This window comes from Dipteris shenzhenensis, chromosome 19, assembly GCF_047967505.1.
Source record: "Dipteris shenzhenensis isolate YYH24624 ecotype China chromosome 19, Dip_SZ_1.0, whole genome shotgun sequence".
NCBI classification, from domain to species: domain Eukaryota; kingdom Viridiplantae; phylum Streptophyta; class Polypodiopsida; order Gleicheniales; family Dipteridaceae; genus Dipteris; species Dipteris shenzhenensis.
The window spans coordinates 43799191-43824574 of record NC_141614.1 but is presented as its reverse complement, the minus strand read 5'-3'; the positions used below and the strand labels follow the sequence as shown (position 1 = coordinate 43824574).

General features: G+C 45.9%; 1 protein-coding gene across 1 annotated transcript in view; it reads left to right on the top strand.

The window, feature by feature from the left end:
* Window positions 1-25126, top strand: part of LOC147890509 (E3 ubiquitin-protein ligase UPL5-like) — a 56124-nt gene extending 30998 nt beyond the window's left edge. The window contains exons 2-3 of the mRNA XM_087390452.1: window positions 11047-11633; window positions 24110-25126. Coding sequence (XP_087246578.1) covers window positions 11047-11633; window positions 24110-24373 — 851 coding nt within the window. The 3' untranslated portion in view covers window positions 24374-25126. The remainder of the gene's footprint in view (window positions 1-11046; window positions 11634-24109) is intronic.
* Window positions 25127-25384: the final 258 nt, after the last annotated feature.

Sequence of the window (25384 nt, the reverse complement as noted above, 5' to 3'; positions counted from 1 at the left end):
CTCCATTCAAATGACTCCATTTGAAGCCATGTATGGTCAGAATTGCCACACTCCTGTGAATTTTGCGGATCCTCAAAATAGAGTCGAAGTGTCTAGACAAATGCTTGAGAGGATGGATGAGGAAGTGAAACTGATTCGGAAGAGCATTCAAAGAGCACAAGACAGACAAAAGCATTACTATGATAAGAAGCGGTCTTTCCGTGAATTTCAGATTGGGGAGATGGTATTTCTGAAAGTAATACCTAAACGCAGTAATCTAATCCTTGGGAAGGATAGAAGACTCTCACCTCGTTTCGCAGGACCTTTTAAAATCTTAAAGAGGGTGGGAACGCTTACATATCAACTTGAACTGCCTGAGAACATAAAAGTGCATCCTGTTTTCCATGTTTGTCTATTGAAATCTTATGTTGCCAACCCAACTCATATTTTGCAGGACAAGTCTAGGATCAAGGAGGATGGGACTTTGAAAGTCGAACCTGAATATATATTGGATAGGAACACGAAGCGGCTTAGGAATAGAACAATAGAAGAAGTTTTGGTTAAGTGGGATGCTTATCCTGTAGAAGATGCTTCATGGGTAGACTTAGATGCCTTACTTAGTGAGTTTCCTTCATTAAAACTCTGAGGACAGAGTTCCTGAAGAGGGAACGGATGTGACGCTCGAATTTTGTATATGAAATATTTTGGAATATATATCATAGATAGTGTTCAGAAAGGATGGTTTTGATGTTTTGAAGGTTTTGGGAAAGTTTGGTGTTGGTCGAAAAATTTTGGTTTTTGTCCATTATGGTGTCGGCTCGATTTTGTGGCTTGATTTTGAGTTGGTTAGAGAAATAATTTGAAGAAACTCTGTATGAGAGAGTTTTAGATCTTGTCGAGTAGAAAAACTTTGTCCTAGTGAAAAATTTGTGGTTCACTCGTTTGCATGCTTGTATGGAGGTCAGAAGTTGCTAACAAAGTGGTTTTGAGCTAAAAGTGCATCTAGATTTCCGTGTCAAGAGTTGCAGGCATTAGACGAAGGTCGAGATGGAAGAGTTAGCCATGAAAGGTCAAATGCAAAGGGAAAGAAGAGGGTCCGATCTTCGAGATGAGCTATTGAGCTTGTCCATTGGATCTACGAGGCGGGCGTGGTGATGCTCCGAACAGGGCCGTTTTCATGCCTTAAAAAAAAAAAAAGATGATATTCCGTACGCGTTTGCTATGAAAAGCGCACGCTAAAAGAAGGTGAAAAGCACACGCACGCTTTTCGAGAAAAGTTGTTTTTGGCCGAATTTGAGGGCTTTCGGTCGTCTTTTTTTGGAGTCGTGAAAGGCTATAAAAGAAGAGGAGATTGTGAGAAGGAGAACACACAATCCAACGCACGCATATCGAGGTTGAGCGAAAGAGAAGAGAAGGCACGCATCTCGAGGTTGCTTGAGTGAAGAGAAGGCACGCATATCGAGGCGCTGCGAAAGTGACAATCCAACGCACGTGAATCGAGGCAGCGCAAAAAAGAAGATAAGATCAAGATATTTTGAGAGTGAGAGTGAGAGTGAGAGTGTGATTGAGATTTGATCATTTGATCATCTGATTTGAACATCTTCATGCAAGTGAGAGTGAGAGTGAGAGTGAGATAGCTCGGGGGTGGACGGGTGGTATCGAGCTCCTTCACGGAGTGATTCTTCTCCAAAATTTTTGTAAAGACTCATCAGTTTGATTCATACTGCAATCTCTCTTCTTGTTCATTCGTGATTATTATCTTGCTACAATTTTGATCGTGATTGTGAAAGAACGGTGCGTGACAGCATTGCAGGCTATTACATCTTATGAGGCTTGGACGGGTCGTAAGCCTCGCATTTCCCACCTGAGGACTTTTGGATGCTTAGCTTATGCTCATGTGCCTTGACAGAGACGCACTAAGTTGGATGATAAAGCTGTTAAATGCATTTTTCTTGGGTATACTCAGAGAGCAGGGGCTATAAGCTATATCAGCCCCGCACGGGCAAGTGTTTTGTCAGTCGGGATGTTGTGTTTGATGAATCCTCCACTATGCCTTTGCTGCACTGTGAAAAATAGCCCGTTGTTGATGCCCCATACATATTTGACAGCTTGATGCCTTTGTTTCCATACGATGCTCGGGATGGTGTTCCATTTGAGGTTGTTCCTCCTCCATCTATTGGGCATTTACAGCCCCATGTGCATGCAGAAATTCAGCTTGATATGCCTATCATTGATCAGGATCATTTGCACTGGGCTCTTGACCAAGAAAGAGCAGAAATTTAGGAGCCTAAAAAGGTACCCCGTTGGCTCCTTGACACATTAAAAGACATCAAACAAGACACTCCTCTGCCAGCATCAAGATGCCTTTTAGAATGATTGTTGGATGAAGGCCATGCAAGCTGAATTGGACTCTATCCATCAAAATGACACTTGGGAGTTGTGTGATTTGCCTTATGGCAAGAATGCCATTGGAACTAAGTGGGTTTACAAGATCAAATGGAAAGCTGATGGTTCAGTGGACCGTTACAAAGCCCGTCTTGTTGCTAAGGGCTATGCTCAGCAGCATGGCATTGACTTTGAGGAGACTTTTGCTCCCACTTCCAAGATTACTACCATTCGCATTGTTATTGCCTTGCTGCCCACTTTAATTGGCAGATACATCAGCTTGATATTAAGACAGCTTTCCTTCATGGGCATTTGCAAGAAGAGGTCTATGTTTTCCAACCTCCTGGCTTCGAGGTTGACGGTTCTGAAAGCAAGGTATGCCCCTTGAAAAAGGCCCTCTATGGATTGAAGCAGGCACCTCGGGCTTGGTATTCGAGAATTCATTCTCATTTGCTCACACCTGGCTTTCAGAACAGCCCTACAGAGGCTACCCTTTACATCCGCAAGCGTGGGACAGATTTTCTGATTTTAGTCCTTTATGTGGATGACATGCTTGTAACTGGGACACATGCTCAGCAAATTGCAGATTTTAAAGTTGATTTGCAGCAGACATTCGCTATGTCTGATCTTGGTTTTGTGCACTACTATCTGAGCATTCAATTTGCAGCAATCTATTACAGCATCTCGTTTTTCTTCATTGTGCTTTCATTTTTGAGCTTCCATTGCTTCCAACACCCAACAGAAGACTGATACAATAGCCTAGGAGCTCACACAGTGTGGTGTGGGGTGTGGAATCACAAACTTCTTAACTTAATGTGCATCACATAGATGTGCAGACTCATCAATCGACAATGAACCAGCCAGATATAGAAACCACCGAATAATATATTTCCGTCCAAAGCTATGGACACAATGCAAAAGAGATAGATCCAGAGTCCCACCAATGGTGTGGTCCTCTGATCTTACCAGAAGGTACTTATCCTATCTGCCGGCTATCTCTAGACTCCTGTATATATATATTTCAAAGAAAGGAACCTTCTATTAATGCTAGGCCGGATATATATATATATTTCAAAGAAAGGAACCTTCTATTAATGCTTGAAAGTTTTCATACAAGACAACAGCCCCGAAGGTGCTGAGTATGAAAAAATCAGAAAAGGCTGAAAGAAAAACCGGCCTATTTCAAAGAAGCCAAGCTCACTGCCTAGGGGATCTCTAGAATTGGGGCTAACAGCCAAGTGGGGGGGCTATACAGCCAGCGAATCCCTCGCGGAGTGAAGATGTAGAAAACACCTGCAGGCCAAGCCTTGCAGAAATGAGCACGTCTCTCAATAGTCGCCTTGGAGCCTGGAGTCCCACGCTCCCAGGTGGACCGTAGAGTGTAAATGATATCTTGCCAGATAGCAACCAAGGTAGCCGAGGGTGGAACCGGGTGCTCTCCCATCACAAGACTACAGCGAGCCACCCAAATGTTCCAAGCCATGATGCTGTCTACCACCTCCCAAACATTGTCTTCCTTAGGAGGAGGAGGAGGAGCTAGGGCATCAGGGGGGGCTGCCTCATGGAGGGCAATCCTTTGAATGCTCTGACCCTGTATCCCATAGGTTGGGGAGATCTCATCAATTTGAAACGCGTGTCCTCCCATTGTCAACCAAGCCACCATCCCTCAGGTGTGGTCTCTGTGAAGACTTTGCATACGTGTCATGATCCTGGGGCTCTCATCCAGATCTTCGCTGTGCGACGACAGCTCCATAGGTAGTGTGGGATAGTCTCCAGGACACCATCTGAGTAGCAATGGCACTACCCCTCCACTCGCATCTGCTCCAACCACGGGCCGATGGGCAAGCCTCAGTGGACTGCCAGCCAGAAGAAGTATGAAATCTTCCTCGGCTGCAAGCTGGATCACAACCGCGTCCAAAACCTGGAGCGAACATCTCGGGGCACTCTTTGGGTCACCCAGTGTCTCTCCCTCGAGGGAGTCCATCTCGACGAGTCCATCTGAAGTCTCTTGCCAATCCGTGTGGTATAGAAAAAGAAAGGCACCTCATCTATTGTCTCAGCTAGGCCGCCCCTGGAGGGCCAGAACCACTCCCCCAGGTCCCACTGGACCTCCCTCAGGGGTCGACCCTCCCATAGCCAGAGGCGCCATCTAGAGGCGTCCTGCTCTGAGATATTGGGAGGATAAATGTGCCACTCCTTCCCCAAGTGTCCCACTACTCTGATCATCTGCTAGTGTATCCCATCAAGACTCCCATCCATCTCAGGCTCACTCCCAGTGAGGGGTTGAAGTAGGCCTCGAGGTCCTACACGGAAGAAGCCAGGGTGTGTGCTGCCGCGCTGCATCAAAATCCTCAAGGAAACACCAGTACGGGAAAACTGCCCCAACCATCTGCTGTCTCTCCAAATGTGAAGTACTTTCCACCAGGACTCGGGAATGGCTAAGTCGATCTCACCCATCCGCTGCCCTGTCCCTCTCAGATGTGCTAGGACGTCAAGCCTCGCCTCTGCCTCCATAGGTACTCTGCTCCAGTAACCAAAGGACCTTGGTGGACCACTGTCCCACTGTGCCCAACCAATGAGAGTTCGTTGCCCAAGCATACGTCCCTTCTGATCTTTGACCTCTGGGTGCCACATAAGGGGCTGACGCTCGAACTCCTCCCTGCATCTGGGCGGAGCACGGATGAGACCCCCTGCGAGTCCCTGTGAAGACTCCTCATCAGGGGGGAGCCCTTCCTCGTAAGGAGGGCCTCTGAGAAGATCCATCTATGTGAAGGCTGCCACTGTCCCCTAGTGCGAGGGGTGTTCCTCAGAAGCCCTCTTTGTAAGAGGAGCTTCCAAGGCTCGGCACCTGGGGTGAGGCCGCGAACCACCAACTTGCCCAGAAGGGCCCTGCTCTGCATCTCCGGATCAATGATACCCAAGCCTCCCAGTGCCTGCGGCATGATCACCGTCTGCCAAGCTACTTGGGTCCTAGTGTTCCTCGTGCCGTTTGAACCTGCCTAGAGGAAGTTCCGTACCAACCGTCGGAGATGCCAATGCATCCTCTGTGAAAGCACCAACTGGAGGCAATATACCAAGTAGTGGCAAGGACCTGGTTTCCCACTAAGGCGTGACCTGCGAGGGAGAGTTTGGCCGAGCTCCAATAGAGAAGCTTGCACCAAACACTCTCAAGGACCGGGCAATCTGCTGCTCTGTTGTAATGTGAATACCCACTTGGCATCCGAGGTATCTCGCTGTCTGGCCCCGCGGTATCCATCTGAAACCAAAGTCACTCCCCCACTCACAGATCTACTGTGTCTCCTCAAAGCCCGTGAAGAAGCCTATGGATTTCGTCCAGTTGATCTGTGCCCTCGAGGCCTCACAATAGATAGCCAAGGCGCCTCTGGCTCTCTCTAGACTCGCCGTGGTGCCCTCAACATACAAGGCCGTGTCATTTGCAAAATCCGAGTCAAGGAGCTCCTCCTCCTGCTTGATTGGGAGCCTCAACTCTGTGAGACCTGCCACTTGTGATCTCAAATAGTAGCCCAGAGTCTCCGCTACAAATAAGAAGAGGAAGGGAGCTAGTGGGCAGCCCTGGCGAACCGAGTGAGAGAGAGGAAAGGCCTCGCCTGTGTGTTCTATTGATAATCATCTGACTAGAGCTCCCTGCGTATAGCGCTGAAACTCCTTTGACCCATCTGTTTGAGAAGCCCAATCTCCTCATAGTGCCCTCCAGAAAAGACCACTCCACCCTGTCGTAGGCCTTCTCAAAGTCCAAGAGAAGGATGGCCTGTGGTTGTGACTCCTCCCTGGACCAATCCACTGCCTCCCAGAACGTGAAGATGTTGTTCAAGATACTGCGCTCCTAGACAAACCCAGTCTGTGTGTCATGAATGATGTCGGTAAGATGAGGCCGTAACCGCAAACTCAAAACCTTGGCGAGGATCTTGTATGCAGTATCAAGCAGAGTGATTGGCCTCCACTGTCGGATATCTGACCTATCTCCCCCTTTTGGGATCAAATAGATCCACCCCCTGCTCAAGGACTGAGGGAGAAGGCCTGTGTTGAAAATCTCTTGGCAAGCTAAACGAAAAGGGGTGGAGATAATCTCCCAGAAGTTTGGAAAGAAGGTCGGAGTCAAGCCATCCTCCCCCGGGCACTTCTGGGGCGGGAGAGCCTTGAGGGCTTCCTAGAGCTCCTCATCTGTGAAAGGCTCCTCAAGTCTATTGCATAAGTCCCGCGAGACTACTGTCGGAACATGATCCCAAACTAGCTCTCGGGCCACAAGACCAGCTGGGGTCATTCTCTCTATTTGAAAGAGCTGTCTATAAAATCCGGTCATGTCAAGAATCTCCTGCGGGTCAGTGTGCATGATGCCCTGCGAGTCTCGAAGATGCTGTAGCTGTGTGCCGGTCGATCGGGGCCCAGAGGTTTGAAAGAATTGCTTCGTCATCCTGTCCCCTTGTTGTACCCATCGGGCTCGGGAGGAATGGTAGGAGAACTCAGCCCGCCGCAGCTTCGTGTCTAGAAGCTCGAGACGAGTGCTCTCCAATCTGTCACTAAGCCACTGAGAAATTGGGTCCTGCTCCCTGAGCCTCTCGATGGAGGCGAGGTCTCTCCTCAAAGCCCGCTCTCGCTCCTGAAGGGTTCTCCTCCGCCTAAGGGCGTGAGCTTGCAGCTCCACATTGCTCCTCTGAATCGCATCTGCCACCCACGCAGCGTAGCCCTCACTCGGTGCCATCTCTGAGTGCTCCCAGATCTCTGCCATAACCTGCTGAATCTTCTCGTCTTGCAAGAGGTCCTCTGGAATGCGGACTCCCTTCTGGGGGAGACCTCGGCGGCGCCGATCCAAGTGAAGTACCACTAGAGAGTGGTCAGACATCGTGATACATGCCAGAATCTCGGTAGAACCGCCTCTATGTAATGCCCAGTCCCCAACATAGAAGCTCAGCTGAAAGTTCACCTCCGTGCCATGGGCGTACCAAAGATTTAGTCCCTGTGCTCCCATCCACTCGTCCATCATGAGCATAATCTGATTACCCAAAATAGCATCAAACACCTCCGGGAACCACTTCTCCAACCTTGTGGAGGCAAACGGAAATCTTCAAACGGGGTGTGTCTGAGATCCCACTGCACTGATCAAACCTCGGGGTTGAAGGACCATGAGCGTGACCTCCAATGGTAGAGGGTATGAGTTTGGGATCTCCAAATAGTTCTAGGGTCCTAACCTCCAAAAGTCTCGCGGTAAGGGATGCCCAGGTTGGAAGTTGGGAGTTGTTGGCCGGGAAGACGAGCCTCATCCCTTAGGATCCCTCTCTGAGTGGACTTGCTGTTGCGATGAGGAAGTAGAAGGGGGCGCCGTCGTTCCCTTGCCTGATGGCAGGGGTGTCGAAGCGGAAGAAGCTGCTATTGAAGCGGAGAGGGGGGCGGCGGGAGAGTGAGGTAGGGACGCGAGGACGGAGGGCGGGGGGCGGGTGGTGAGAGTGACCATAGAAGGGGGGAATGGGGGTGGGAGAGGGGGCAAGGGGAACCCTGGGGGGGGAGGGGAAAGTGAAGAGGAGGAGGGGGAGGGGGAGGAGGAGGGAGAGGGAAAGGGGCGACAACAGGCCCCCTGCTGATCAGGCTCGTCGGGGATCTGGATCGGCTCCTCCACGGTCCTCGTCGGGCTAGCGTCTGCGGCTTCCGCCATCGTCGCATCTGGAGCTCTTGGGGCTGTCTGTTGCTGCAAGGGTGGGTGCGGAGGCTGAACTTCTGAAGCTGGAGGATCGGCTGGATGGACAGTGGCCTTTGCTGCTGGGGGAGTTCCTGCTATTTCTCTTTCGAGGCCTCTCGGTCAACCCTGTCCGTCTCCCTGCGGTTGGCCCTCTGTCTGCGGCATTTTTGCGGGCCTGCTTGCTTGATTTCTTTTTCTTTTTAACTTGTGTCCAGTACCCTTCTGAGGGGATAACCCATGGGGTTTGAGACTCCTGCTGCTCCTACTTGAGGGCGTTGAACTCGGGCTTGCTAACTCTGCCTACTTTGTGGAGGAGGGGGGGGAGGCGCACGAGGGAGGCCACGGGGGCAATCTTTGGCGAGGTGACCCATCTGTTTGCATCGAAGACACTAGCTTGGTAACCCGGAGATCTCCACCCTCTGGCGAAGTGTGCCTTCTTCCAGGGTCTCGAGAAGGATCAGCTCTGGAAGGGACTCCGGGCTCTCCACCACCAGTCTGATCCCTGGGACTCCATCATCTGCTAGAACGGAGGCGGCTGCCTCTGGCGGGGACTCGAGCACTGTGTCAAATGTCCGACCAATGGAAGGGAGGATGGCTCGATACTCCTTGGGGAGCCCTGGGAAGCGGAGTGTAACCAAAAACCGTGGAACATGGTGTGTCGTATCCATGTCCTCCACTGTGAACCCATGATACCAAGGAAAGAGGTAGACAAGGTGCGGGCCAAGGAGTATGGGGCTCTGCTCCACAAGTGTCGAGGCGGTGTCAGGGGAGCTCAGTTGGATGAGGAAAACGCCTCGTCCATAGATGGTGACCTCTTGGATGTGGTCGCCCTCTAATGTCAAGCTCGCCTGGATCCACTCTCGCACCTGTCTCCGTGTAGGCGTGAGGCCCACAATTCTACCCACAAGCGCCTTGTCCTGGAGGGACTGAATTGTTATCTGTACCTGTTGCTTGTGAGTTGGGGAAAGAAGAACCTTAACGGCTGTGGGAGTCGAGGGTGTTGCCATAGAGCCCCTCTGGCCAGACCAAAGGTCACCACCAAGATTTTCTTTCACCGTAACAAACACGAATGCTCCCGTTGCAGGGAGGCAAATGAGAAAGGAATGAAGAAAAGGAAGGAGGCGGGAGAGGCGGGAGAAGAGGAGAAGAAGACGGTGGGGGGAGGCGGAATGAGGGGGGCGCGTTGGTGGGAGGGTAGAAGGGTGGGAGGAGGTGGGAGGCGCCGAGGAGGGAGGCAAGGAGGCGGAAGGAGGGGGGAGCGGGGGCGGGGGAGCAGCAAGGGGAGGCGGGAGCGGGGAAGGTAGCGGGCGGGGGGTGGAGGTGAAGCGGGGGAGAAGGCAGGGCGGGGGGAGGAGGTGGAGCGGGGGAAGAAGGCAGCAAGGGGAGGTGGGGGAGAAGGCAAGGTGGAGCGGGGAAGGCAAGACGGAGCGGAGAGGGGGGAGGCGGAGCGAGGGCGAGGGCGAGGCAAGGAGGCAGGGCGGAGCAAATAGGCCACCACGGGCAGAGGGGGGGAGCTCACCGAGCAGCTCCTCCATCTCCTACCGTCACCATCCATTTTGGAATATATAAGGCTTTCAGACCTCCCATTACCTTTTTTCCCATGCTTGTGTTCCACTTGTAGTGCCCCTGATCCTTGTATGATGTGTCTGCTTCTAGAATCTCTCCTTTAAAAGTAAAGGATACTTATGTTTTGTGTACCGATTAGTATGACCATCTTTGCAATGTTGACTTGCATTCTCGAGTGTGCAGAATTTACTTAATGAGTGTTTTTGTAGGTCTTGCAAAGAGAACTACGTCACCGCATAGATGAGTGGCACTCAGGCATATTGACAATTTTTACTTCCTGTCCACTATGTGTTATCATCCATTGTTCTAATTCATCAACGAATACACCGAAGAGGGTTGGTGAGAGGGGGCATCCTTGTTTGACCCCTATGTCACTGTGTATAATTAATTTCTCCTTGGAGTTTGATCCATTTACTAGTGGTTTTGCTAGTTCAGCTAGTACCTTTCCATATAGTCTGAACCTGGATTCTCTCAGTTTTGGGATATTTGTATTATAAAATTTTGCAGGTTACTATGTCATCGTCTTTTCTTGCTTGAAACCCACAAAACAGCAATAAAACGCATGTGAACTTAAACATAGAAACATACCTATACTAAATTCAACAAAATGATGTCTCAAGTGCCTGCAAAATTGGAAGCTCTAGTCTGTAATATAGAAATGATTTCTAGCTCTCTTTTTAGCAGTTGCAATGTTATAGATTGTTTGTTTGTAGTATGGTGATAAGAGTTTTAATGTCATGCATTTTATGATGGTGTGGCTTGTAGTTTTGGACTCTCTCTCCTTTGTTCTTACTTTTGTTTCCAAAAAAAGTCTGAATCTGTAAGGCACGCTATATTCTAGTCTTATAAAGGTATGTGTCCTTTGTCTTCATCAAGTCTTTCATTTACTTCTGGAGTGTTTCTACTGTGCTTGTTTGAATAAGCATATTAATAATTCAACGTGCTCATCTTTGTCATGTAATCTACGCCTTTGCATTGGAACTATTGTAGAGGGATGCATGCTTGAAGTTTTTGGGTCAGAGGTTTGTGAGTAGAATTTGTCAAGTCTACATTCTGTTTTCAGTGTATGATGCCAAGCCTTTGGAACAATATGGAGTAAGCAAGTGTGCGAAGTTGTAAAAAACTGTAATTGTTCATACAACCCTGAAGTCACCCAAAAGCTGAAAGGATAATGCATAGCACAAAAGTCGAAATGATGCTGCCAGGTTTGGATGAATCTGGACTAAGCAATTGTGCAATGTTGTACAAAACTGGTAAGCGTGCATACAACCCTGAAATTACCCAAAAGATGAGAGGATAATGCACAACAGAAAAAGTGCACAAGGGCACAAAGTTTTGCAGAACAATGTGCCCAAGTGCATTGGTTTTTAAAAAGGTAGCATTGGCACGGCTCTTATCTAATGCTTATATTGATTGTTTTGCAGCCTCAGGCGTGAATCCTGGGCATCTCACCTACTTTCGATTCTGTGGACGAGTTATCGCATTGGCCTTGATGCACAGAGTTCAAATGGATGTGGTTTTTTCTTTGGTCTTTTTTAAGCAGCTTGCTGGCCTCCCTATTTCGTGGGAGGATGCAAGGGATGCAGATCCTATTCTTTATGAGAGCTGCAGAAAACTTCTGCAAATGGATGCTGAATTTGTGGATTCGGATGTGCTTGGTCTCACATTTGTGTGTGATGAGGAAGAGCTGGGTTCCTTTAAAATGGTGGAGCTCTGCCCAGGGGGAAAAGAGATGTCAGTGAATAGCAAGAATAGGCTGACTTATGTAGAGAGTTTGGTGCGACGGCGCTTTGTTACATCTGTGGCAGAGCAAGTCAAATCGTTGTCCCAGGGGTTTTCAGATTTGCTTGTTAATGCCAATTTAGAACAATTCCTCCGGGCACTGGAGGTTGAGGACTTCAATTTGATGCTACATGGGAATGGTCGGATCATTTGCCTTGAAGATTGGAAAGTACACACAGAATATCACGAGTACAGCAGCTCAGATGACCAAATCATTTGGTTTTGGCAGGTATGTATGCTGGACACAAATTTACTTGAATTCATAAAATGTTATTAATACTCAGTACTGTATAAAGTGTAATTAGTACTTGCTATTGTCTCAAGATGAATGCAAGAGAGTGCACACCATCATATATGTAGTCAATGAGTATCTACTGCTGAAAGGAGGACAATTTTTTTGGATGGTGTATCTTGCACATGCCAAACAAGAGAGAAAGCTTGACCTAGGTTGGATCTTGAAGGAGCGAATAGGTGCCACAAAAGAGCTTCCTGTATAAATGTGGCAGTGGCTGTTAAGTTCAGTGGTGGTGCATGAAATCGTAGAAGAAAGTTCGCTCCAAAGTCCACCACATTGTGCTCGTATCCTCTTTTTGGATTCCACAGATGCACAATCAATGATTGGACTATCACTCCCCTTAGTTATCATTAATTCAGCATGCATGAAAAGGGTGGCTCTTAGACAATTGATGCTAGATTGCACATTATTTTACAAAGCTACATATTCAAGCTCTAAAACTCTGTTGAGCTGAGTCTATTTCATGTCTAACTCTTTGGTGCACATGGCTCTAGTCAGGGCCACCTAATCAGCTCTGAGCAATGGGTAAATCTCAGTACACGCCCTTCAAGTTATAAGGGTAGCATTTCAAACGAACTTTGTTCTGTGCGATCCCCTTGTGCCATGCAATATCTCTTGAATCCCTGGTATAGTTCGTTGGGGTCTCGCTTATCTTGTCCTGTTAACACTCAGAAGTTGGCCATCCCTAGGGGTCTTTTGGTTGTCCTTCTAGATTGTCTGGCCAACACTTGATCTCTAGGGTGTCACTCGTCCCTACAAGCTAGATTTTTTTGTCCGACGAAGCACACCGATAGTAGAGTATTTTGTAGTTCTCAACCTGGCCTATTTTTTGGGTCAAGGGATGGACGGCCCTCCTTCTCAGTACTTTGAGATCAGTCAAGGTGTGATTGCACAACACATTTGCTCTAAAGTTACCTGACTGCGGTCACACTTTTCTTTTCCAGAAAGTGAAATGCGCGCAGAGTAGGCTTTCACAATTCCAGATATCTTCCACTACCAATGTGAAAACTGGAAAAAAGTTGCCATAGGAAGGTCTGTTAGAGAAAAGGATTGTTTGCTACAGCCAACCCAAATGCAGTGGAATAAAGAAAAGTCTTGAGATCTTTTAACAAAACTTTAATGCCAACTCATTCTGTGTGCTATAGAGAGCGCACTTCAGATATGGAGAGAATACACACACATATTCAGCCAAACAAATCCCTTAAATAAAGGTAATATCCAAGTTAGGACAACACCATCAGCAACCATACGCCGACGTAAGCCAGCAAGAACTGGCTTTGTTGGCTGATCCTTCTGTTGTAGAGGTCTCCTAGATCACCGTGTATCCCTAACGGACTTCAGTAGCTGCTCTAGGTTGAGCAATGCTGTGATGTGTACTTCAGACAAAGCTCCGTTTCATGCAGTCCTTTTGCTCTCCGACAGTGTAGGTCTGCACCCTTGTCTGCTGCAAGTGTTAGGGACTTAGCTCCTGCAAGGTACTGCTGATGCAGATCCCTAGGTACACTGCTGCAGTCCTGCATGTGAAGTTTCAAGCTTTTCAAGAATGCAAATGTGTGCAATGCTTGCAGAATTTGAATGCTTCAATGGGAAAAGAGCGCCCTTGTGAGAGTTCTCTTTCGACCTACATGCACGGTGGGAGAGAGAGGGCGGATGAATACAACGTGGTAGAGAGAATGCTAAGAATGATCACAATGAAGGGGAGTATCCCTTCATAAATGTCCCTTGAGATCACTCAATTTCCATCTTCCCATTTAGACCTACCCTTGGCCTATGACCCGTGCACCTCACTCGTATGCACCCTTCCTCGACACGTGTGTGCACATCTTTATTACTAATCATTGGTCAATGTTACATAGTTTAGTGGCACTATTTACACCGCTTGACTATCCCTAGTAAGGATCTCAACTCATGTATAGTTTTGGGTACTGACCATTCAATTAATGGCCTTAATCTTTTTAGGGTCAACCCGAATTCCCTCAGCAGACACAGTGTGTCCCACATACTCTATTTACACCGCTTGACTACACATCCCTAGTAAGGATCTCAACTCATGTACAATTTTGGGTACTGGCCATTCAATTATGGCCTTGATCTTTTTAGGGTCAACCCGAATTCCCTTAGTAGACACAGTGTGTCCCACATACTCTATTTCTGTCTTGAACAACTCACTCTTCTTGGTATTTAGGAACAATCGATCCTTCCATAGGAGCTCCATCACCTTAGCAAGGTGATCCTCCTCAGTCTGGCTGAAAACTAAAATGTCGTCAAAGAAGACTATGACAAATTTCCAAGTAGGGTCGCAAAACCTTTCTCATCAGCCTACTAAAAGTGGCTGGAGCATTAGTTAGGCCAAAAGGCATGACCAAGACTCATAATGTCCAGTGAGAGTGCTAAGAGTAGTCTTATGTTCATCTTCAGCTTTCATTCGAAGTTGATGATAACCAGATTTCAAATCCAATTTGCTTAAAACTTTAGCACCTTTAAGCATATCCAATTTCTCTATTTCTACCTCCTCTATTTCTATCTTGTTTATCCTATATGGTGCTCTACATGGAGGAGAAGCTCCTGGCTCTAAATCTATCGCATGATCATTCTCTCTCCATAGGCAATTTGAACGAGTCATCTCTTGAAAATCGATCCTCATGAGCTCTAAGGAACTCGTTTCTCTCCTAATCTTCTTTTGAGATATGAAGATCTCGTGAATCCCGTATATACACAAGATTACAATCTACCCCTCTTTTTACTAATCTTTTTGCTTGGGTAGGAGTAATCAATGGAATCGTATACACGTCTCGATCCCCTATGATCCTTATGTTTTCATCCTTATGTACAAAGCATCAATGATGACTAGTAGGGCTGAAATCATACTGCCATGGTTTACCTAGAATCATGTCAACGTCCTATAAAGGAGCTACTAGAAACTCCCTTTGATCTCTATATTTTTGTATACGAAAAGGGATATTCGGTACTATGGATGTGTCTTCTTTATTATGTCTCCTAAAAGCTCCTAAGAGTGACATGTTTTTGATAGGTCCTGGTTTAAGATTGAGTAATTTTACCAATCTATCACTCTCTAAGTCATAATTACATCCATCATCTAGGAGAACCACTTTACGAACCCATACACCTTAAAAGGTCATGAGGCCCAAAGGTATTGGCTGAATGGATAGCATTCACTATTGGCTCAATAGTCACGGTAGAGCTCGAGGACGACGAGCTAGAAGCCTCACCCTCCTGCTTGGACACCTTGGCATTCGCTTTTACTGAATTTGTCTTGGCAATTTTAGCCAAGAGAACAAGACGTTTATGCCATACGTGCCCTGGCTTATGTTTCTTACACCCGAAACATTTTCCCTCCTTAATAAACTTCTATCCATCATAGAAGGAAATGGCACCCATCTAGGACGTCATTGGCTGTTGACATTCCTTACAAGAGCTTTACCCTTCCCTTTATTATTCTTAAACCGTTTACGAACCCATACACCTTAAAAGGTCATGAGGCCCAAAGGTATTGGCTGAATGGACAACATTCACTATTGGCTCAATAGTCACGATAGAGCTCGAGGACGTCGAGCTAGAAGCCGCGCCCTCTTGCTTGGACGCCTTGGCATTCGCTTTTATTGAAATTGTCTTGGCAATTTTAGCCAAGAGAACAAGACACTTATGCCATATGTGCCCTGGCTTATGTTTCTTACACCTGAAACATTTTTCCTCCTTAATTAACTTCTATCCATCATAGAAGGAAATGGCGCCCATCTATGATGTGATTGGCTGTTCACATTCTTTACAAGAGCTTTACCCTTCCCTTTATTATTCTTAAACCTGTTTGGTTTCGTAAATGTGGGTATGTTGTTTGTCTTAGATGTTGACCCACCATCCTTATTGAAGGGTTTACGAGGATTCAACTTCCTCTCAGCTATTTCGGCTAGCTTAGTGAGGTCCTTAAGCATGGCTTCGAAGGGGTTCTCAAGTTTCATTCCCAAAGTTTAGAACCCTCTTAGTCCCTAATCTTGTCATAATGGACTGTTCAATCATATTGCTAAGCTGAAAAATCAGCTTATCAAGAGGAGTCTCCTCTCTTCTTCTTGCACTTGGATTATAATCCATGTGTGGGGGATTTCGAGTTGAAGACGTAACTAATCACATTGTTCTTGGATGGTCTCATTTCATTTTCATCACGAAAGGAGAACTCCCTATCAAGTGGTTCTTGAAGGAGAGACGGAGGTAAATCTATTTGTGGGTTATCATACTCAAGATGTGTGTAACAATCACCTAATCCATCCTCTTCAGGAGGGGGTGAAGGCGTTCTTTCTCTCTCTCCTTTGGGTAATGGAGTAAAAGGGATAAGTTCATTGTTATATCTTCCCTCCCCTTCCATTCTTTCCTTTTACTAAGAGAAGAAATGACTGCTGTAATTTTCAAAATAGGGGTTTATTTAACAACAAAAGTCAAGTGTTATAGAGTTGGTGGTACTTATCCGACTCCCGCTTTACTTGTGTTGAAAAACCACTTGAAATGACCTCTTCTTCCTTCTCTTTTGGGCTTTCTTCCTTGCTTTTATGCTGTAAACTGGTACACTCTGTTTGGCTTGCTTCTTTTGAGTGGATCGGAGCTTAGACACTGTTAAAGGGGTAACTTGGTAGGTGGATCACCCCCTTAAAACCTTGTCCCAATCCGACTTCCTGTTACAGAGAATGGGGGATTATTTTTCTTCACGGTCTAAGGGTTTTAAGGGCACATTCACACAGGGTGGAATCACCCCGTTCCTCGTCCAAGAGCAGAAATTTCAAGAAATCCCCTTACCTCAGACCCTTCAAAATTTCGGGTTTGTAGCAAAAGAAACTCAGACATACTTATTTTCCTGTTTTGTCCCTGTCACTCGTTTCGGGCTTGCCATTCGCATGCGCCGACGTGCGGATGATGGGATATCTCAAGGTGTATGCCTCAGGCACACCTTGGTTTCTATGTGTGAGTGCTAGAGGCACAGTTAGGTGCCCATAAGCCACATAGGATGATTGAGAGAATCTAGGAGCAGATTGAGGAGATGATTGTGGAGCTCTGAAGTCATCAGTGATGTCAGTGAGCATGTATGAGGTGCCTACATAAGGACCTCACTCTTCTTCATTCCATAATGCAAGTATTCTGAGTTTGTGTCCACTCTACTCTTTCTTTTCAGTTTACCAACATGGTATCAGAGCCATTTGATCCCCCTTGATCCATTTCTGCCACATCATCATCTTCTTCTCCATCTTCTTAAGAACTTCACCATCTCTTCCTCTTCTTCCCAAAGTTTGCTTAAGCTTGTTCTCCTCCGGTTCTCAACCATTTTCCACGCCCTTCCTGCTGGAGATCCACCTCGAAGGGGCGAACCCCTGGCTGAAAGGAATTGACAGAACTCGCGCTCGTTTCGTCGCCATTACATGCAGTTCGTCGACCTTTGCTCCTGCGTTTTCTCTCAGCATACTCCATACTTCTCTAATTCCTTTCAGGGGGAGGTAGTCCATACCTAGAGCTATCCTGTGCTGAAATCTGAGCAGTAATGGCTGCATATTCAAGGTAAAAACAGAGAAAAACCAGTCGTTTTTGAAGACGCTCCAGCCAGCAAAGGCGCGCGAAATCTCCTCAGACCTCTGCACCAGAAGTTCATCTTTATGTGAGCTTTCTTTTGCTTTAGAAAGCCCCTTTTCCTTTGCTCTGAAGAGTAAGCCACAAGCCCTCCAAGTTCAGTCTTTTGGTTTTGACAGTTTTGACAAGTTTTTTGAAGCTGATGCTACATAAGATGCTATTCTAGCATTTCTGGTTTTTTGAAACTTTCAATAACATCAGTACAAGTGTGGCTTCAGTTTTGCTTTGAATTGCTATACCTGGTTTTGATTGGAAAGTATTCATTTTAGCCACCTCTATGAAGCATGTAAGAAAAAGCATCATTGATTGAATATTGGTCACTAGTCTTTGCTACATCAAGTGCTTATATTTGGAAGCCTTTCAGTTGTTTTTTGCCTTGTAAGAGAGAAAGACACTGCCCAATATCTGGGTTAGACCCTCTCATGGCTACCATATTGAGTTTAGATAAGTTCAATGGAAAGGGCTTCCACACATGGCAGATGAAGGTGAAATTTGCATTGATGAGGGAAAACCTCTGGGGACTTGTCAAACCGGCTTCAACCGCTTCTTCTACAACCTCCAATGTTGGAGAATCCTCAACTCCGACACGCCCGGCAAGGGATCCCGCTAGAGAGGAGAAAGCATATGGTATCATTGCTCTTGCTTTAGGAGATGATTATATTCATTACATCTCTGACTTACAGTCTCCTTCAGAAGCTTGGCAGAAGCTTGACATGATTTTTGGTGCTAGCTCTCACATCTCTAAATTATCACTTAAAATCTCTTTCTTTGAATTGAAGATGGTTAGTGGCACTGCTTTGGCAGCTCATGTCAATTACATGCGGAGTCTTATGACTCAACTAGCTTCTATCAACTCTCCTATTACTACAGATGATGCTATGGCAGTGTTACTTAAGAGTATGCCTGAAGATTATGATCATATAGTTACCACTTTGAAAAATCTTCCTAATCCTAATCTTGAAGGTATTATCTCTACTCTCCAAGAAGAAGAAAGGCATATGGAGCTCAGGAAAGGCAATGACACTGTTTATGCTGTAAAAATCTAGAAGGGCAAGTTTACACCTTGCAATCACTGTGGAAAGACAAATCACCTTTCAAAGAACTGCTTCAAAATCAATCCATGCAAACACTGTGGCAAAAACAACCATCATGAGAAGTTTTGTAGAGCCAAAGCAAAGACAGAAAATGCAAATCTACTTTCAGTTGATGAGCCTCCACAAGATGAGGCATCCTTTGAAGATTATGCATTTTAAATCATCTCTATATATGCTCCAGATCTCTCTTTTTATGTCAAGGTACTCAGCCTGGATAGTCCTCCAAAATGAATGAAATAAACTATTGTGTTTTGTGTGTTTTGTAAACACCTCTGGTCACCTTATGATGTAGGCCATGTGTATGTTTTGCTCCATGGTACCTCCTGTAGACATTGTGTGCATGTACATGCATAGGAGATAACCATTGGAAGGTCTTTTTGTATCCCTTTTTGTTTACCTTACACCCATGGGAACCCTTGCTAGCTTGAGATCCTAGCCATTGATAGATCCATGACCACCATGAGATGGCATGAGACACCTTGTGCTAGCTGTATCCTTGACATAGCCTGAGGCATTCCCTTGAGGGGGGGTTTGATGGGATATCTCAAGGTGTATGCCTCAGGCACACCTTGGTTTCTATGTGTGAGTGCTAGAGGCACAGTTAGGTGCCCATAAGCACAGTTAGGTGGTGGAAAGCCACATAGGATGATTGAGAGAATCTAGGAGCAGATTGAGGAGATGATTGTGGAGCTCTGAAGTCATCAGTGATGTCAGTGAGCATGTATGAGGTGCCTACATAAGGACCTCACTCTTCTTCATTCCATAATGCAAGTATTCTGAGTTTGTGTCCACTCTACTCTTTCTTTTCAGTTTACCAACAGCGGATCCCTCCAAAAGATTGCGTTGACACGTGCTCCCCGTGCAGGTCTCCCCTCTACGTGCCCTTCCTCGTCCTCGCATCTCATAGGCTTGCCTATACCGCACTCTTCCTCCGCTCTGCCTGCCCGCGTCGGTCTCTTCCTGTCCCACACGTTGCCTTTGTCCTTTCCTGCCCGCTTCTTCTCTTTTCACTTCCCACCCTGGTCGTTGATTGTCGTCGCTTTGATACCAAATGTGAAGTTCCAAGCCTTTCAAGAATGCAAATGTGTGCAATGCATGCAAAATTTGAATGCCAATTGGCCCTCCAATGGGAAAGAGCGCCCTCGTGAGAGTACTTGTTTCTCTTTCGACCTACATGCAAGGTGGGAGAGAGAGGGCGGATGAAATGCAATGTGGTAGAGAGAATGCTACGAATGATCACAATGAATGTCCCTTGAGTTACTCAAGTTCCATCTTCCTATTTAGACCTACCCTTGGCCTATGCTCCTTGCTTCTACCATTTAATGCACTCTAATGCACCCTTCCCATTTAGACCTACCCTTGGCCTATGCTCCTTGCTTCTACCATTTAATGCACTCTAATGCCCTTCCCTTTCCTATTGCCCCTAGGACCTAGACATGTGTGTGCACATATTTATCACTAATAATTAGCCAATGTTACATAGTTTAGCGGTACTATTTACACGGCTTGATCGATCATAATTATAAACATATAATTGCACCATCAAATAATCATTTCTCTTGTCGTGTCCGATGTTCTCCAACTGGTTCCTGGTCTACAGGTTGGAGTGGCGTGGGTGCTCAGCTCTCAACCTTTTGAAATGAATGGGATGCCTACAAGGGTATTGAGCTGAAACTGGCCGACCCTATGACAGCCTGGTCCTAGTGCGTCATTTGACTTGTCTGCTCCTCAACTAGGTCTGCCGACTTGACGCATGGCAGGACAACAAGCTTGCTCTGCTGCCCTGACCTGTTGCTGCTGTTTGTCGCCAGTTGCAGACTGTATGCAGCCTCTCCTGGACGACCTGAGCCGTTGTGTTGGTAAGGCCTATAAATAGGCCCAGCCCCTTATTATCTACTGTCGCTTTGTTGGCCCTTCATTACCAACTGATTAAAACAGTTCAAAGGACACTTCAGTGCAATTGATTCCATGGGCCAAGGCAACGGACTGAAGGTTAGAGAGGGGTAAAAATCTCTTCCGCTAAAAATAGCTCCAAGAGCCATGTTTGGCTAGCTGTCTTGGAAAGCAAGCAGAAAAGTCGAAATTTGCTTTCAAGGCTATTTTCTAGACCATAGTAGAACAGGGAGAGGCAAGTCACAAGCTGGGAAAGTGATCCACGGCTATTCTATCACATCACCTTGCTGATTTTTGACTACCAAGGCAGTCTGTGGGCTGTTGGTGGGCTGCTAGAAGCCCAAAAACGAAATTCGTTTTTGTGTCAGGAGCCTCCATATCAGTTCATTTTTGCTGCATGTCTATTGTTCATGCCTTCCCAGTCTGATTCGCACTCCTAGGAGCTTTCCAGGCCAGGTGCCTATCAAAATCGCGCTTTTCCAAGCAGTTTGGAGCTTCCAGGCAAGTCGATTTTTCTTCTAGACTTGACGATTCTCTTCCAGCATGTCTTCCAAGGTTGCTTTTGCTGATTTTCATATGCCAGGGTGCCAGAGATCTTGCCAAGGAATTTTGTTTTTCCCTACTGGCTTTTTATCCAAAGTTTCGAGATCTTTTCTATCAGCTGACTTACTCCAGAGTTGGCTGGAGGGATTCTTGCTAGTGGGGATCGACGTGGACCAGCCACAAGAGTCTCACAGTGCGTGGAATCAAGGACAAACATGCAGAGGGTGCCAGTGGTACGTTGGATTGAAACAAACCCAAGATCTTTGGTACCTTACAAGGTTTGGTCAATTCCTATCTTCCTGAGGGGGACGACTCGATGGTTCTGTTGGTGCCTTGGGAGTCTAAAGTCTCCACAATGTTTGCCACTTGGACCAAAATTGTACCAGTGTTCCAGAGTAGACCCACTAGACTAGAAGTCCCTCGATGTAATACAGCTGCAGAAATATAGGACTAGATGAAGAAGACATCCTTATGAGAGCTTCTGCAAAGAAGCTAATGGAGCAATTCTTTGATAGAGTTGATGTCAAACCACAGTGTCATTGAGAGGAGGTGTTGGAAGTATAGGGCCAGCCCCCAAATGAGGAGAGCTCGCGGGCCTAACACCTCCACAAGATTGTACGTAAATGGATCAGTAGGAGGAAGCCATGTGGGCAGCAAGATGGCTACTACATGGGCCGCACACTCCTTATGTTATTTTGAGGAAGCACAATGGACCACCCTAGTCAGCATGGACAGAGTCGTATGCCCACATTTAGGGCACGCTGTCGAGCTGGAGCTTGGGAGCCTAGGGTAGTCACTGGAAATTCCTAAAGCTTAGAAATACACGTCCCTGTGACAGATTCCCTAAGAATGGCTTTGAAAACCTTGTAGCAATTGGCAAAACCCTAAAAAGGTGTCTGTAAACCTTGTAGTAATTGGCAAAACCCCAAAAACAGGTAGAAATACTACAAAAGCCTCTGAAAATCACTCTCACAACTTACAAGTCTAGAAAGGCAGCACCCAGGTTCAAAACAATTCAGGGACCATGTAGAATGTGGTGACCAGTTCAACAGTGGTGACGGCTCGCTGAAAACAGCGAACAGATGCTGGGAAGGCTAGAGAAACTTGCTCTGATACCAAACGATGGAGTGGGGCCCGAGAACTACATGTGGCAATAGCAAAACGTGAGAATCCACGAATTGAAGTTGCAAGAATGAAAAGAGTGGAAAGTGGAAGAGTACAAGGGTTGTCAACATGACAAAATCCTGCACTCCAAACTAGGGTTAGAACTAGGACACACCTAAACTCAACCACTAAGTGTGGTTAGGGTGAGAAGCCTTAAATAAGGAAAAGGTATCCCTAACCTTTCTTACTAATTATTACATTGGCCACTGCCTTAAATGTTGCAATATTTCGAATGGACGTGTTGAGAGGAGCAAAAATGAGGGCCATATCAACACCACTAAATGTAAGACTTGGGTCTCCTCTTCAGCTTCTTCGATTTCTTACAGATGCCAAGCAATCTCCTCAAGGGCCATCGGGCATGCATTGAATGCCAAAGGATTTAAATCCTTCTTTGAGTTGCGTGGCTTGCTAATGAAGTCGTTGCACAGCTTTATTCTCCAATTACGGCTTACTTGTTTGCACACCAATTGGGAACCCCCGCATACTTCGTGGTTTTGTACGTTTAGAGCTCGAGCGTGTTGCAGCCCCAAAGTTAATGCTTGATATTGGAGGGTGTTATTCCATCCTTACTTATGCTTGATTTCTCATCCTCCCAACCCCTCCTGTCTCACCTCTGCCTTTCACGCCCCATTTGGTTAGGGGTGGCTGTTTCCATACTTGCTAGCTAGTCAAAAGCATTCAAAATTTTGTTTATACTAGCCTAGCCAGGTCTTTCCTCAGCCTTTGTTTCTTGAGCTCATGATCAACTTGGCACTTGCTTCCTTCTCTTTATTTAGACCAATGTTGACTCCTGCTGCGATAAAAATTCTGGTTTGGAGGTCACAAGATCCTCCAATGGATCCTTTACACATTTCTTCAAAGTTTCTAAGACTATCATCATTACTGGTTTTGACTTCCACCTCTTAAGCTTTTGAAGCTTACTTTTGAGCTCCATACTCCCCTCTGAAGCTGAACTATTTGCACTGACAAGCAGAATTACTTCTTTCTGCCTCATCCTTGGAACCAGCTGTGGGCCAAAGCATGTGCAGATGGCTCCATTCTATTTCCTGGTTTAGTCTGTTGAGCTGTGGGGATGAATTGACCAGCACTCGAGCAGCTCTTGTGATTGGCAGTGGATCGCTTTAATTGAGCAGCTACAAAAAAACAGCAGCGTGGGCTCTGGCGGCAGCTCCTAACATTGTGACTTCTTTCAGTGTAGCATTGAACAGCGTTTTCTGACTGTGCACTCAAATGCAAGCTGTGGACAACTGTAGTTGATTAGCTATGACAATGCGGCAGTGATGTGGGGAATTCTGGTGGAAGCTCCGAAAGCAGCTCTTCTGTGGACCAGCAGCTCATTAAATAGATAGATAGATATCAAAATTCATAGTGAACTCTTTGAGATGAAAATGTGTCCCGTTTTGGCAGGCATGGTTGGGGCGAGGAAGAACTTTATTTGATTTGTGTCACATTTTTTTTATAGTAACTAAAAGAATGTAGTTAAATAAAAATGTGCTCACAGAAAACATAAGAAACTTTGAATTATATGGCTTGCATGTAATCATGGGCACCAAAGGTGTGAGTGAAGATGTTAGCTCGAAGCTTTGGGAGGGAAATTATTTGAGTTTAAATGCATGTATTTTTATAGTTTGTGATGCCACCTATAGGAAAAGCTGCCTGAGATGCTGCTATGGTAAGACTTTGTAGTTATCGTTGTAAGGCTTTTGGAGTATGTGGCTGACTAATATCAGCTTTCGGTGGGTTCAGAAGTTAAATATTCAATGGTTGCTGTTATGAAACGTGCTTCTGATTAAAGCAGTTCCACAGGACGTATTTTTTCTTGGGATTATTTTATAGTAAGGGAATATCTCAGTCCACGTTGGTTTCAGCTGTGGTTCTGGGGATATCCACAGCTCAGAAATTTGGGTACATTTATTGAAACACAGAATCTGAGATTCTGATGCCGAGCTCTATTTTATTGGACTGACTTATTTGTGGGGAAATGGACTGCCTATTTTTGTAAGTTGAGTCAGTGATTTGGAGGCTATAGGAAGCTATGAAGTATTTAGTGCTGTCAAGTCGTTTTCTTATCCTTCTGCGAACTGGTCACAGGTAGTGGAGGCTATGACAATGGAGCAACGTAGAAAGCTTCTTTTCTTTGCAACATCGGTTGCATATCTTCCTGCTGAAGGTTTTGCGGGGTTGTCCTCCAAATTTCACATCCATAAAGCGCATACTGATGTCACCTGGTTGCCAACTGCTCATACTTGCTTTTATCAGTTGGTTTTACCCCCCTATCCTTCCTTTGAAGTAATGCAAGCAAGGTTGCTTGCTGTAACAGAGGGACATGTAGCTGAAGGCTTTGGATTTGCCTAGTCTGAGGCAAGGGTCTGCAGTCATATACCAGATACAATATGCAAAGTAGTATGAATAAGGGGATTCTCTTGTTTTGATTGATCAATGAAATTGCCTAAGATTGGATACGGAGAGTGCTACTGAGTCCTGTGTCAGACGTATTGGGTAACCTGCATAAAAGGGTACTTGTATAGTTTTTATGTTGCAGTTAACGCTGTAAATTACTTGGGAAGACGGCACTGAAGATGGGACACTGAGAAAGACTCACATAAAATAAAAATCCAAGAAGATTTTGGGTTTTTAAAATTTTTGGCAGAGGAATACTAAACTAAGCTGATATCTTTCACAAGGGAAGGACTTCGTCTTTGACATTGACCCACAGTGAATCGGTTGAATCACAAGCTTGTTGCATGAGTGTAAAGGTACAGGAACATACTAGCCAGGGAATGTCTCATTGAAAACCTAAGGACCTCTCTTTGGAAATATTTGTATTCATGCAATGATAATCCTGAATAGATTGAGGCTACTGTCCATACATGCTAGTTTGCATTTAATAGAAATGCGGGCAACATACAAATTTCTCCTATGCAGGTCAATAGAGACGAACCCTTTGCTCTGAGATGCATATCCAGGATGGATGCCACTGTTTGTTAGTCTGCTCTAACAATAAACTTTATACGGATAAGCATTTATTCAGGTGACCTGCACGATTCTGGCTTTTAAAATTGTGGGGCTTATCCATTACTCAAGTTTGGATTTCCCAAAAGGGAACTAATGATAGCAGCATTGATTATATATATATATAGTTTGGGATCGGTTTGTTTTTCTTTGGGAGCCTTGTGCTTGGGCATGTGTGTGCATATGCTGGTGAATTTGCCTCTCCAAACCCCAAAAATGTATGTGTACATGTAACAGCAATCATTTCCATTGTGATCTACATCCTGCTATTGGTACTATGGAACTCCTTGTGCTGCTCTATTGATTTGATGGTTTTGTAACCTTGTGGGTGGTCCCCTCTCCTGTCCTCTCTCT